The 14,604-nt window shown below is 50.5% G+C and overlaps 1 protein-coding gene across 2 annotated transcripts in view; it reads right to left on the reverse strand.

Moving 5' to 3' along the window:
- Positions 1-287: 287 nt before the first annotated feature.
- Positions 288-14,604, reverse strand: part of CD80 (CD80 molecule) — a 55,849-nt gene continuing 41,532 nt past the window's right edge. For both annotated transcript variants that reach the window (XM_073551073.1, XM_073551072.1), the window contains exons 3-5: positions 5,256-5,606; positions 3,304-3,576; positions 288-3,173 (exon numbers count right to left, since the gene is read on the reverse strand). In XM_073551073.1, the coding sequence (XP_073407174.1) occupies positions 3,046-3,173; positions 3,304-3,576; positions 5,256-5,606 (752 nt within the window). In that variant the 3' untranslated portion in view covers positions 288-3,045. The remainder of the gene's footprint in view (positions 3,174-3,303; positions 3,577-5,255; positions 5,607-14,604) is intronic.

The following is a 14,604-nucleotide window of genomic DNA, read 5'->3' on the forward strand; positions in this document are numbered from 1 at the left end:
TGTTGCAGGCTCTGTGGCCTTTTAGAAAAGGTTAGAAAAGTGTATATACTGACCGACATGTGATTCACACGGGTGGATGTCATGTCACTTATCATGGGACTTTCGAGGGGAATCACTTGCACCAGTAATTTATAGGGGCTTCATCTCAAAAGGGGTAAATCATATGCACATGTCAATTTTTGGCTATTTGATCCCATCAATTTAATTTTTGCAAATATTTTTTTTCTCACTTCACCAACTGAGACTATTTGGTGCTGATGAATCACGCACAAATATGAATACAAAAATATTTACACACAGCCTGTAATGTAACAAAATAGGTAAAAAGCCAAAGGGGGATACATTTGTATGACGCTAGATCTGGTGTTAGTTCCCGGAACCTGTAGTTACAGTACAGTACAACCCATAGAGCAGTGTCACCCCTCTATGGTAACGATAACTGGCATCTGACTAATGTGTCTTCTACATCCATCCTCCATTGTGAAGTGCGTCCTTCCTGCCCGCTGTGACCTTTACATTCTGTACTGTTCGGTGCATCCTTCCTGCCCACTGTTCCCATCACATCCTATGTTGCTCGGTGTGTCCTTCCTGCTGCCGTGCCATCTACATTGTGTACTGTTCGGTGTGTCCTTCCTGCTCTCTGTGTCCATCACATCCTAAGTTATCGGCGCATCTTTCCTGCCTGCCGTGCCCTCTACATTCTGTACTGGTCGGTGCTTCTCTTCTGCCCACTGAGCACTCTAGATCTTCCATTGGTCGGTGTGTACTTCCCGCTCGCCGTGCCCTCTACATTCTGTACTGGTTGGTGGGTTTCGTGCGTCCTTCCTGCCCGGTGAGCTCATTCTATTATGTTCTGTGTGTCCTTCCTGTCCATCCTACCCTCTACACCAGTCAGTGCATTCTTCCTGCCCACTGTGTCTTCTACATTTTGTTCTGATCATGGCCACCCTCCTGGCCACCGTGCCCTAAAAAATGGTGCATTTTTTTGCCACCTCTGCCCTCTACATTGACTGGTGCATCCTTCCTGTGCCCTCTAGGTTGGTCGGTGCATCCTTCCTGCCCCTCTACCCTCTACATTGTTCTGTTCATCTTTCCTGTGCCCTCTACATTTGTCAATGCATCTTTCGCACCCCTTCTGCCCTCTACATTGGTCGGTGTATCTCTCCTGTGACCTCTACGTTGGACAATGTGTCATTCCTGCCTCCTCTACATTAGTTGATGCATCTTTCCTGTGCCCTCTACGTTGGACAATGCATCTTTCGCACCCCTTCTCCCCTCTACATTGGTCGGTGTATCTCTCCTGTGACCTCTACTTTTATCACTGCGTCATACCTGCCCCCTCTGCCTTCCATATTGGTCGGTAGAGCCTTCTTGTGCCCTCTACATTTGTTGGTGTATCTCTCCTGTGACCTCTACGTTGGACAATGTGTCATTCCTGCCTCCTCTACATTAGTTGATGCATCCTTCCTGTGCCCTCTATATTGTCGGTACATCTTTCCTGTGCCCTCTTTACCTTGGTCTGTGTGTGCTCCCTGCCCCCTCTACGTTGATCGGTGCATCCTTCCTGTGCCCTCTACATTAGTTGGTGCATCCTTCCTGTGCCCTCTACATTGGTCGGTGCATCCTTCCTGTGCCCTCTATATTGGTTGGTGCTTCCTTCCTGTGCCCTCTATATTGGTCGGTGCTTCCTTCCTGTGCCCTCTACATTGGTCGGTGCATCCATTCTGTGCCCTCCATATTGGTCGGTGCATCCTTCGTGTGCCCTCTACATTGGTCGGTGCGTCCTTCGTGTGCCCTCTACATTGGTTAATGCATTCTTCATTTATCCTCTACGTTGGTCGGTGCATCCTTCCTGTGCCCTGTACATTGGTCAGTGCATCCTGCCTGTGCCCTCTGCCTGCTACATTGGTTGGTGCGTCCTTCCTGCGCCCTGTACATTGGTTGGTGCATCCTTCCTGTGCCCTCTATATTGGTCGGTGCTTCCTTGCTGTGCCCTCTACATTGGTCAGTGCATCCTTCCTGTGCCCTTACATTGGTCAGTGCATCCTGCCTGTGCCCTGTATATTGGTTGGTGCATCCTTCCTGTGCCCTCTACATTGGTCGGTGCATCCTTCCTGTGCCCTGTATATTGGTCAGGGCATCCTGCCTGTGCCCTCTGCCTGCTACATTGGTTGGTGCGTCCTTCCTGCGCCCTGTACATTGGTCGGTGCATCCTTTCTGTGCCCTCTACATTGGTCGGTGCATCCTTCGTGTGCCCTCTACATTGGTTGGTGCATTCTTCATTTATCCTCTACGTTGGTCGGTGCATTCTTCCTGTGCCCTGTACATTGGTCAGTGCATCCTGCCTGTGCCCTCTGCCTGCTACATTGGTCGGTGTGTCCTTCCTGCGCCCTGTACATTGGTCGGTGCATCCTTCCTGTGCCCTCTACGTTGGTCGGTGCATTCTTCCTATTTCCTGTACATTGGTCAGTGCATCCTGCCTGTGCCCACTGCCTGCTACATTGGTTGGTGCATCCTTCCTGTGCCCTGTACATTGGTCGGTGCATCCTTCCTGTGCCCTCTACGTTGGTCGGTGCATTCTTCCTATTTCCTGTACATTGGTCGGTGCATCCTGCCTGTGCCCTCTACGTTGGTCGGTGCGTCACTCCTGTGCCCTCTGCCTGCTACATTGGTTGGTGCGTTCTTCCTGTTTCCTGTACATTGGTAGGTGCGTCCTTCATTTGCCCTGTGTACATTAGTCAGTGCGTCCTCGTGTGCCATCTACACTGGTCGGTGCGTCCTTCGTATGCCATCTACACTGGTCGGTGCGTCCTTCGTGTGCCCTCTGCCCTCTACACTGGTCGGTGCATCCTTCGTGTGCCCTCTACACTGGTCGGTGCGTCCTTCGTGTGCCCTCTACACTGGTCGGTGCGTCCTTCGTGTGCCCTCTACATTGGTCGGTGCGTCCTTCCTTCCCCAGTGTGACTTTATGTGGAATTGTAACAATTCAGAATAATTCATAACCTCCCGGAGGTCGGAGAGGTCGCTCTATCCAGAAAGATGGGATTATCCCCACACACGTGCGCCCGCATACTGCAGTGAGAGCAGGATGAGCGGCATCATCAGACTGAGGAGAACTGTGCTTTCCCCGCTCTTTTGTCTCTCAGATCCAGATATTTCTGAGTGAATGTGGCCTGTGAGGAAGAGACCAAAAGTTACTGCCCAAGAAGGTGGCTATAACCCCATAAACCCCATAATGGTAGATACTGCCCCAGTATTACCCCCACCACATATTAAATATTTTCCCCATGTCTCCCCACTTACCAGTTTTATCACTGCAGACTTTTCGCCGCGCTGTCACCACACAACAGGAGATGGAGCCAGTTGCTGACTGTGGAAGGGTCAGACGTCCGGATACATTGTACAGCAGGGTTTGGGGATCACTGTCGTCCCAGGTCTCTGTCAAGTTCCTGAGATCGAGTTTGGGGTTAATAATCCACTCCACATCCCCCCTGGGGTAGCCTCCAGTAGACGAGCAGACTGCAGAGCGAACTGTCCCCTCCCTGAACACGGAAATCTGCGGCCTCGAGTAATCGGCTGCAAGGTGGAAAATAGAGCAATTGATACACAACCATGAAAGATGCAGCAAACACGGGATGTGATACTTCTATAAAGACGTGGCCTAGAACTCCGCACAACTCTGACATGCAGAATACAGCTTCACATCACACGCCATGTCCTCCATACACCTAATGGCTGTACACTCTTCCTTGTACCCCCACACTTATAACTAACCTCACCCTCTGTTACCCTCTACATCTCATTACACTTGACACTCTACTATTTATCCATTCTGCACCCCTGTCCTGTCTCCCTGCCACGCTCCTCTGTTCTTTTGTATGTTCTCCGTCCTTCTCTTCGTTGCCTTGCCCGTCGCCCTGCCCCTCTTTGTCTCCCTGCCATACTCATCTCCCCACCGCTCCCTTCTTCAGTCTCCCCCCAAGCCTCTATTCTGTCTCCCTGACACACCCATCTCCCCGCCGCTCCCCTCTTCCGTCTCCCTGCCGCTCCCCTCTTCCGTCTCCCTGCCATGCCCATCTCCCCACCACTCTCTTCTGTCTACCCACCGCTCTCTTCAGTCTCCTGGCTGTGCCCATCTTCCCGCCGCTCCCTTCTGTCTTCCTGCTGCTCTCGTCTCCCGGACTCACCCCTCTTCCGTCTCCCTGCCATGGCCATCTCCCCACCGCTCTCTTCTTCAGTCTCCCTGCCGCTCCCTTCTTCCATCTTCCTACCGCTCTGGTCTCCCGGCCGCACCCTTCTTGTATCTCCCTGCCATGCTCATCTTCCCACCACTCTTCTATCTCAACACCGCTCTCTTCCGTCTCCCGGCTGTGCCCATCTTCCTGCCGCTCTCGTCTCCCGGCCGCACCCCTCTTCCGTCTCCCTGCCATGCCCATCTCCCCACCGCTCTCTTCCGTCTCCGGCTGTGCTCATCTCCCCACCACTCTCTTCTTTCTCCCCACTGCACACTTCCGTCTCCCGGCTGTGCCCATCTTCCCGCCACTCTCTTCTTTCTCCCCACCGCTCTCTTCCATCTCCCGGCTGTGCCCATCTTCCCACCGCTCTCTTCAGTCTTGCTGCCGTGCCCTCTTCCGTCTCCCGGCTGTGCCCATCTCCCCACCACTCTCTTCTTTCTCCCCACCGCTCTCTTCCGTCTCCCGGCTGTGCCCATCTTCCCGCCACTCTCTTCAGTCTTGCTGCCGTGCCCTCTTCCGTCTCCCTGCCATGCCCATCTCCCCACCACTCTCTTCTTTCTCCCCACCGCTCTCTTCCGTCTCCCGGCTGTGCCCATCTTCCCGCCACTCTCTTCTTTCCCCCCACCGCACACTTCCGTCTCCCGGCTGTGCCCATCTCCCCACCACTCTCTTCTTTCTCCCCACCGCTCTCTTCCGTCTCCCGGCTGTGCCCATCTTCCCGCCACTCTCTTCAGTCTTGCGGCCGTGCCCTCTTCCGTCTCCCTGCCATGCCCATCTCCCCACCACTCTCTTCTTTCTCCCCACCGCTCTCTTCCGTCTCCCGGCTGTGCCCATCTTCCCGCTGCTCTCTTCAGTCTTGCTGCCATGCCCATCTCCGTCGTTCTCGTCTTCCATCTCCCCGCCGCACCCTCCACACTTAGCCCTGCTGTTCATCACATCTCCCACAGTTCTCCATTATTTGAGTTCTCTACCTTAATCCACTGGGGCAAGGAGTATCAATCCCTTTCTTCCCCGACTTACCCCATATGGACAGAACCAGTCGCCCCTTGTACTCCAGTTCATATCCCCAGGATTTTTTCAGGAAGACCTTGCAGTCATACTCTCCCTGATCACGGAGACTGACGTGTGAGAGGGACAGCGTGAGGTTGTCTTTAAGGAGGTGGCAGCGGTTCTTGTACTCCCCGTCCTGGTGATCGGGCTGCTCCTTGCCATTTGAGAAAGAGAATACCACTTTTGGAATGGCGGAAGGTAAAGGTCTCTGGAGGAAAAGCCGGAGCGTTCCCCACTGGGTAATGTTGGGCACCGGGTCCACACATTGCAGGCTCACGCTGTGCCCTACCTGTGCCTGTACCTGACGAGGCTGCGCAGCACCTGGGGGAACAGGCAAGCAACCATTACTATAAAGAATGCAGCAACGATGTGTGCAGGCACCATCCATGGGAGCCAGACCCTACAGGAACACGGGTGCGTATAAAACAACATAGCAGGAAAAATCGCACTCGCCGTCCTTTAAAACGTTTCTTTTTTGTTTGCGGGGATGAATGTTGTGCTTGCAGGACAATAAACGGAGCTTCTCCAGGTCCTTGAGTATCACCTGTTGGACCTGTTGAAGCTCCAGTTGGTTGGAACCGTCTGTCGTCCTGCAAGCACGCCATTCACCACTGCAAACAATAAAGAAGAAACGTTTTAAAGGACGGCGAGTGCGATTTTTTTTCTCTACTTTTTCCTGTTCTTACTGTAAACATACAGTAGTGTTCATAATAAAAGCCATGTGATCAGAAACATCCAGAATCTTTCTAGTTGTTATGGCCATCTGGCTGAGGAGCCCGGCGTTGCCCGGGCATAGTAACTGGTTAGTTATAACAAATAATGATTATATTGCACATAAAAACATTTCACATCATATATTCCACACTACAGATCTGCAACACAAATTAAATGATCACCCAAGTATTGGTAGGATTTGACTTTTGCTGGTGCTCCGGGACGTGCCGGTATGCGGATCTTTTATGGTGCTCTGACCTCATCATGATCATTCTGGGCTTAAATGACAGGTCACTGAACCTTCAGTAACATGCTTCCTATTTTAAATACTGCGCCTTTTAATATTTTGGGCTTCAAAGAATACAAAATTTTTCTTCAACAAAACCGTGCTGGCGCATGCGCAATAACATCTATCAGCAAGCCATGCGCTCAATCTGCACATGCGCAACCCACTGTGTTACGGTGACCAGTGTGAGAATGCGTAGAAGAAAAAGAAATTGTCGCTGTTGAACATAGCAACGCTCCCGCACTGGGATACGGATCACAACCAGCACCAGTTTGTTGAAGCAATTTTTTTTAACCCAATATTAACCCCTTAACGACTGCCGATATGACTTTTAACGGCAGCAGTTAAGGTGCCTTATTCCTCCTGCACCTCATACTCCTTTTTACACAGCACTCTTATTTTCCCCTCAATCCTCTCATTTTCCCCCTCACTCCTCATTTTCCCCCTCACTCCTCATTTTTCCCCCTCTCTTCTCATTTTCCCCCCTCTCTTCCCATTTCCCCCTCACTCTCATTTTTCCCTCTTCTCATTTCCCCCCTCCCCTCTTCTCATTTCCCACCTCACTCCTCTCATTTTTCCCCCTCTCTTCTCATTTCCCCCCTCCCTCTTCTCATTTCCCCCTCCTCTCATTTCCCACCTCACGCCTCTCATTTTTCCCCCTCCCTCTTCTCATTTTCCCCTCACTACTCTCATTTTTCCCCCTCTTCTCATTTCCCCCTCACTCCTCTCATTTTTCCCCCTCTTCTCATTTCCCCCCTCCCTCTTCTCATTTCCCCCCTCCCTTTTCTCATTTCCCACCTCACTCCTCTCATTTCCCCCCCTCCCTCTTCTCATTTCCCCCCCTCCCTCTTCTCATTTCCCCCCCTCCCTCTTCTCATTTCCCCCCCTCCCTCTTCTCATTTTCCCCCTCACTCCTCTCATTTTCACTTCACATCTCTCATTTTTCCCCTCACTCTTCTCATTTCCCCCTTCCCTCTTCTCATTTCCCACCTCACTCCTCTCATTTTTCCCTCACTCTCATTTTCACTTCACACTTCTCATTTTCCAATCACACCACTATTTTCCCCCTACTCCTCATTTTCCCCCCTCACTCTTCTCTTCCCCTCGCATGTGCACAGTAACTTCCTGTTATGAGCACAGTGGTGTAATCCATGAGGCTCCTCCCTTTCTCTTGACATCATGCCTCACAGGAGCAACTCCATTCTAGACATGACGGAGCTAGTTGTGGCCTGTGCCTGCTGCGCACTGATACTCTGAAGACAGTGGCCCTGATTGTAGGTCGCAGCGGCTGGGACGTCACAACCGGTGAGTTTTGCAGGGTGGCTTTCGAGGTGAATGTCTCCACCTGTGTGCGCTAACAACGTGGGCCGTGTGGACGGAGCTTTGCGTGTGGAGTGAGTGTGGCTATGCGGAGTGAGTGTGGCTATGTGGAGTGGGCGTGGCTTGATACATACACACACAGATACATACACTCAGCTTTATATATACAGACATATATAAAAAAAAATGTTTCAGGTCTCAGAAAATGGCAACTTTTTTTTTTTTTTTTTAAACACAAAAAAAATAAAATTTGGTATTGCCATAATTGTACCGACCCAGAGAATCGTGTCACCAGGTCATTTTTACCACAGAATGAACGTCATAAATAGGAAAAAAAAAAACAACAACAGTTAAATTGTTTTTTTTTCCTCATTTCACTGCACTGTGAATTATTTTTCCATTTTTTCCAGATTTTATGGTAAAATGAACAAAATTAAAAATGGCTACATTGGGAAGGGGTTAATGGGGGCGCTCCAGCATTTGGGGCTGTGGGATGCATTTATGAGGGGACTTGTAACACAAGATGACACTCAGCCACCCACCAGATAACGTGGGATATCAGTTGTGGTTTTACATTTCAAGGCAGATTACATGAATAAAGACCAGTAAAGGTGACATTTACCTCAGAAACCAATAATATCCGTACAATTCACCAGGGCCGGTTTTAGGCAAAGTGGGGCCCCAAATGCTGACATATTGCACATCACACAGAAGCATTTTGGTTGTAGTTACATGCGCTGAGTTCAGGACGCTAAAATGAGTGTGATCGACAATACTGAAGTTGTTAGACGCTTGTTTCCCGGCCTCTTTCCACCGTCTGAGAAAGAATGATGGGGACAGAATCATCACTAATGGATCAATCTGTCCCCATACAGTATCATGTTCATCCATTATAAGTTTATGCTTAGAACATACAACACTGCCCTTCACCTCTCCAAACAAATCTATTTCAACGTCCTCATCACCTCACTGTCCAATAACCCGAAACGTCTCTTTGACACTTTTCATTCTCTACTCAACCCAAGAGTACAGGCCCCAACCACGGAGCTCCGAGCTGACGATCTGGCCAATTACTTCAAAGAAAAAATTGACCAGATCCGACAGGAAATTATCTCCCAATCCCCTCATACCATGCACTGTCCTCCCTCCCCCACTGCATCTAGCTCACTCTCTGATTTTGAACCAGTAACAGAAGAAGAAGTAAGCAGGCTCCTTGCATCTTCTCGCCCAACCACTTGCATCAGTGACCCTTTTCTGTCACATCTCCTCCAGTCCCTTTCCCCTGCTGTCACTCCTCACCTAACTAAAATATTTAACCTCTCTCTCTCTTCTGGTATCTTTCCCTCCTTATTTAAGCATGCCATCATACATCCACTACTTAAAAAAATCATCCCTCGACCAAAACTGTGCCGCTAACTATAGACCTGTCTCTAATCTTCCCTTCATCTCTAAACTCCTGGAACACCTAATCCACTCCAGTCTTATCCGCTATCTCTCTGATAACTCTCTTCTCGACCCTCTCCAATTCGGTTTCCGCTCTTTACACTCTACTGAAACTGCCCTCACTAAAGTCTCTAATGATCTACTAACAGCTAAATCTAATGGTCACTACTCCATGCTAATTCTCTTGGATCTCTCTCCAGCATTCGACACTGTGGATCATCAGCTCCTCCTCACTATGCTCTGTTCCATTGGCCTCAAGGACACCGTTCTCTCCTGGTTCTCCTCCTATCTCTCCGACCGCTCCTTTACTGTATCTTTTGCCAGTTCCTCCTCCTCTCACCTTCCCCTTACTGTTGGGGTTCCTCAAGGATCGGTCCTAGACCCCCACCTCTTCTCTTTGTACACTGCCCCTATTGGTCAAACAATCAGTAGATTTGGTTTCCAGTACCATCTCTATGCTGATGACACCCAATTATACGCTTCTTCTCCTGACATCACGCCAGCCTTTCTAGAAAACACCAGTGAGTGTCTTACCGCTGTCTCTAACATCATGTCCTCACTATATCTGAAACTGAGAAAAACTGAACTCCTTGTGTTTCCTCCCGCTACTAATGTACCTATACCCGACATTGCCATTTCTGTGTGTGGTTCCACCATTACTCCCCAGCAACATGCCCGCTGTCTTGGGGTCATCCTGGACTCCGAGCTTTCATTCACCCCCCACATCCGATCACCGTCTCGCTCTTATCTGCACCTCAAAAACATTTCTAGAATTCGACCTTTTCTTACTTTTGACTCCGCAAAAACTCTTACTGTTTCTCTTATTCATTCTCGTCTGGACTATTGTAACTCTCTTCTAATCGGTCTCCCTCTTACCAAACTCTCCCCCCTCCAATCTGTCCTGAATGCTGCAGCCACCAATCGTTACACCGATGCCTCTACCTTGTGCCAGTCATTACACTGGCTACCCATCCACTCCAGAATTCAATATAAACGTATTACCCTCACCCACAAAGCCCTCCATGGCTCAGCACCACCCTACATCTCCCTTGTCTCAGCCTACCACCCTACCCGCGCCCTCCGTTCTGCTAATGACCTGAGGTTAACATCCTCATTAATCCGAACCTCCCACTCCCGTCTCCAAGACTTTTCATGAGCCGCGCCAATTCTTTGGCACTTCCCAGGTCAATACGATTATGTCACGCGGGGCTTAGGTCAACTAAGGCTGAAATACCCGGGGCCCCTGTGGTGTCCCTTTAGGGGAAACCCTGTCTGACCCTCAACCCAGGGTTTTTGCTGATGGTGCAAATGCCTGAGCCTCCAACCTCTCCTTATCTCCTGCTCAGCCCTAAGCTTAACCCTCCACCTTCCACCCAGTGAGGAGACAAACCACCAAAGCCCCACACAATAATGACAGACAGGGAGAACTTAAACTGCACCGCGCCGCACACACACAGGACTATACAGTAATGTGAACAGGGCACAACAAAACACAAATATGGGAAGGTGAAAAGGTAACAACGGATCATACGACACCAGATACGAATCTCTCTCTCTCCAACACCTCCACTCCAGACCGGAACCACTTGGTATGAAACACAAGCTATAATCGGCGATGCCCATAGGCCAGCACGACTATTTAAAGACCATGGGCGTGACCAAACATCCAACCTGATCTCCAGCTAGATTAACCCCCGATAGCCTGAGAAAATCAAGCCGGCGCCACTGAGGCTATAGTGGACGGAGGTGGAACTACCTCTGCCTGCCGGACACTGGTGTGAATAGCGTCCGACATGACAGTACCCCGTCTTCTACGAGGGACCCCAGGGCCCTCAAGACTCATAGGACCCGGCTTGTCCGGATGACGACGGTGAAAAGAACTGACCAGCCGATCCGCATGTATGTCCGAGGCTGGTACCCAAGACCTCTCCTCCGGACCATACCCCCGCCAGTGTACCAAATACTGAAGAGTACGGCGCACTACTCGAGAGTCCACTACCTTGGAGACCTCAAACTCTAAATCGCCATCCACCATGACCGGAGGTGGCATCGGCGTCGTGTCCACAGCCTACCACCTTTTTCAATAAAGCCCTGTGAAACACGTTGTGTATCTTGTATACCGCAGGAAGTTCCAACCGATAAGCAACTGGGTTAATGATGGCAGCAATCTTAAAAGGCCCAATAAACCTTGGACCCAATTTTAAAGATGGAATTTTGAGTTTTATGTTTTTAGTAGCTAACCACACCCATTCACCCACACACAGGTCCGGACCTGGCACGCGTCTACTGTCAGCCACCCGTTTGTACCTCGCACTCATGCTCAACAATCGCTGTTTCACCCTCCTCCAGACCGATGATAATTGAGCTCCTAGCTGGTCCTCCTCCGGATCGCCCCCCGAGTCACCCTGACGTAAGGTACAAAATTGAGGATATTGACCGTAAACACAAAAGAACGGAGACTCTCCCGATGACTCTTGGCGGTGATTATTTAACGCGAACTCGGCCAGAGGAAGGAAAATAGACCACTCCTCTTGGTTGTCGGACACAAAGCATCGTAAATACTGCTCCAGATTTTGGTTCATGCGCTCAGTTTGACCATTTGACTGTGGATGAAACGCCGATGAATGTGACAACTTGATCCCCAAACGTGAGCAAAAAGCTTTCCAAAACCTCGCCACAAATTGAGTTCCCCTATCAGATACTATGTCCGACGGAACTCCGTGGAGTCTGACCACCTCCTGCACAAACACCTGAGCCAACGTCTTTGCATTGGGCAAGGAAGGCAACGACACAAAATGCGCCATCTTTGAAAATCGGTCAACCACCACCAGGATGACCGTGTTCCCCGCCGAGGCTGGCAAGTCAGTGATAAAATCCATGGAGATTTCTGTCCATGGCCTATTAGGTACCCCCAGAGGCTGTAGCATGCCAGCAGGACGGGCTTGGGGCGACTTGACCCTAGCGCACGTGATGCAAGCTGCCACGTATGAGACCACGTCCTGCCGGATTTTGGGCCACCAGAAACGACGCGATACCAGCTCTAAGGTGCCCTTAACCCCTGGATGACCAGCCAGTACTGAGTCGTGGTGTTCCCTCAACACCTTAAGACGAAGATGAAGGGGTACAAATGATTTGTTGGTGGGTAGTCCTGGCGGTACCTCCTCTTGGGCCTTGGCAAACTCTGCCTCTACCTCAGTCGTGAGAGCCGAGACCACTACACCTTCCTGGAGGATGGGTACCGGCTCTTCCCGAGGTTCTCTCCCTGGAAAACACCTAGACAAGGCATCCGCCTTGGTGTTTTTAGCCCCGGGACGGTAAGTCACCAGAAAATTGAAACGTGTAAAAAACAATGCCCAGCGAGCCTGCCTAGGAGACAGAAGCTTGGCCGACTCCAGATAGAGCAGGTTCTTATGGTCGGTGATGACTGTGACCTGGTGAGTCGCCCCCTCCAAGAAGTGTCGCCATTCCTCAAAAGCCAATTTGATGGCCAACAACTCCCTGTTGCCGATATCATAATTCCGTTCGGCCGGCGACAGCTTCTTGGAGAAGTAGGCGCATGGATGCATATCGCTCAAGGACGAGCCTTGTGACAGTACTGCCCCCACTTCCACCTCAGACGCATTAACCTCCACCACAAAAGGTTTAGACACGTCCGGTTGTACCAGAATGGGGGCTGAAGCAAAACTGTTCTTCAGACGCTCAAATGCACGTATCGCCACCTCAGACCAGCTAGCCAGATCGGTACCTTTTTTTGTCATGTCCGTGAGCGGTTTGGCTATAGTAGAAAAATGTTTTATAAATTTCCTATAATAATTAGCAAACCCAAGGAACCGCTGGAGCGCTTTCAGATTATCAGGTCTTTCCCATTGCAGCACCGCTTGCACCTTCACGGTGTCCATTTTAAACCCTGCAGCGGACACAATATATCCCAAAAAAGGCAACTCCTGAACAAAAAACACGCATTTTTCAAGCTTAGCATAGAGCTTATTCTCACGGAGCAGCTGTAACACCTGCCTGACATGCTCTAAATGAGTGTCCCGGTCGCTCGAATAAATGAGGATATCATCCAGGTATACAATCACAAATCTCCCCAGGACATGAGCAAATACATCATTAATAAAATGTTGGAAAACAGCCGGTGCGGTTGTCAACCCAAATGGCATAACCAGGCTCTCAAAATGACCCTCAGGAGTGTTAAACGCCGCCTTCCACTCATCCCCCTGACGGACCCTTATGAGGTTATACGCCCCCCTGAGGTCAAGCTTGGAAAACCACTTCGCCCCCGCTACCTGGTTGAACAAATCAGGGATCAAAGTCATCGGGTAGGGATCACGGATCATAATCTGGTTTACCTCCCGGAAATCCAGACACAGGCGTAACCCCCCATCTTTCTTCTTAATGAAGAAAAACCCCGCTGCTACAGGCGAGGACGAAGGCCGGATGTGACCTTTGCTCAGACTCTCCGCGATGTAGTCTTTAAGAGCTTGTCTCTCTGGACCAGAAATATTAAACATCCTCGCCTTTGGCAATTTAGCCCCGGGTTTTAACCTAATCACACAGTCATAGGCTCTATGTGGAGGCAGTTCTGAGCAACCCCTCTCAGAGAATACATCCGCGAAATCCTGCAAAGCCTCCGGAAGGCTGGGCGTCACGGCGGACACACATGTGGCCAAGCAATTGTCCTGGCAGAAACCACTCCATTGGACTATGTCCTGAGTTTTCCAATCAATTACCGGGTTGTGCCTGGACAGCCATGGAAAACCCAGGACCATTTGTGCTGGGAGATTACGGAGGACCCTACATGTAACCCACTCAGAATGTAGGACCCCAATGTGGAGTTTCACCTCAGCCACAAACTCCGTAATCTCCCCCTGAGGGAGGGGAGCGGCATTAATGGTAACCACGCGAATAGGATGAGGGAGTTTTTCGATCTTAAACCCGGCAGTGCGTGCAAACTCCTCATCTATGAGATTGGTGGCTGAACCGCTATCCACAAACACTGATATTGGTAGCTCTCTGCCCGCGATAATAACCTTGGCAGGGAGCATACATTGAGATACCATCATGGAGGATATGCATACGCTCAGTTAGGCCTCCTCCATACCCTCTGAGCTTAACAGTTTTCCGCCGGTGTGACCCTCTTAGGTAGCACAGGACAAGCGTTAACATGATTCCTTTTACCACAGTAAAAACATGCTCCATGCTTCCTGAACCCAGGAACGCGACGCTGCACATGTGATACCCCAGCGATTTGCATAGGTTCCGTGGGCCCACCTGCAGCAACCACACGGGCACCCCTGCTTTCCCCCAGGGGCAGCGTCTCCTGTGCCCCCTGACGCAAACGGCGATCAATACGTATAACCAAACACATGGCAGACTCTAACGATGCAGGAGTCTCATACATCAGGAGGGCCTGTTTAACCCTCCCTGACACCCCATGAATAAACTGGCTCCGCAGTGCTGGGTCATTCCACTGTGTGTCTACTGCCCAACGGTGAAATTCCGCACAATAGTCCTCCGCCAAGCGCTCCCCCTGGCGGAGGGCGCGGATTTTAG

The sequence above is a fragment of the Dendrobates tinctorius genome, unplaced genomic scaffold (assembly GCF_039654945.1).
Source record: "Dendrobates tinctorius isolate UK_male_01 unplaced genomic scaffold, ASM3965494v1 ptg000172l, whole genome shotgun sequence".
Lineage (NCBI taxonomy): Eukaryota > Metazoa > Chordata > Amphibia > Anura > Dendrobatidae > Dendrobates > Dendrobates tinctorius.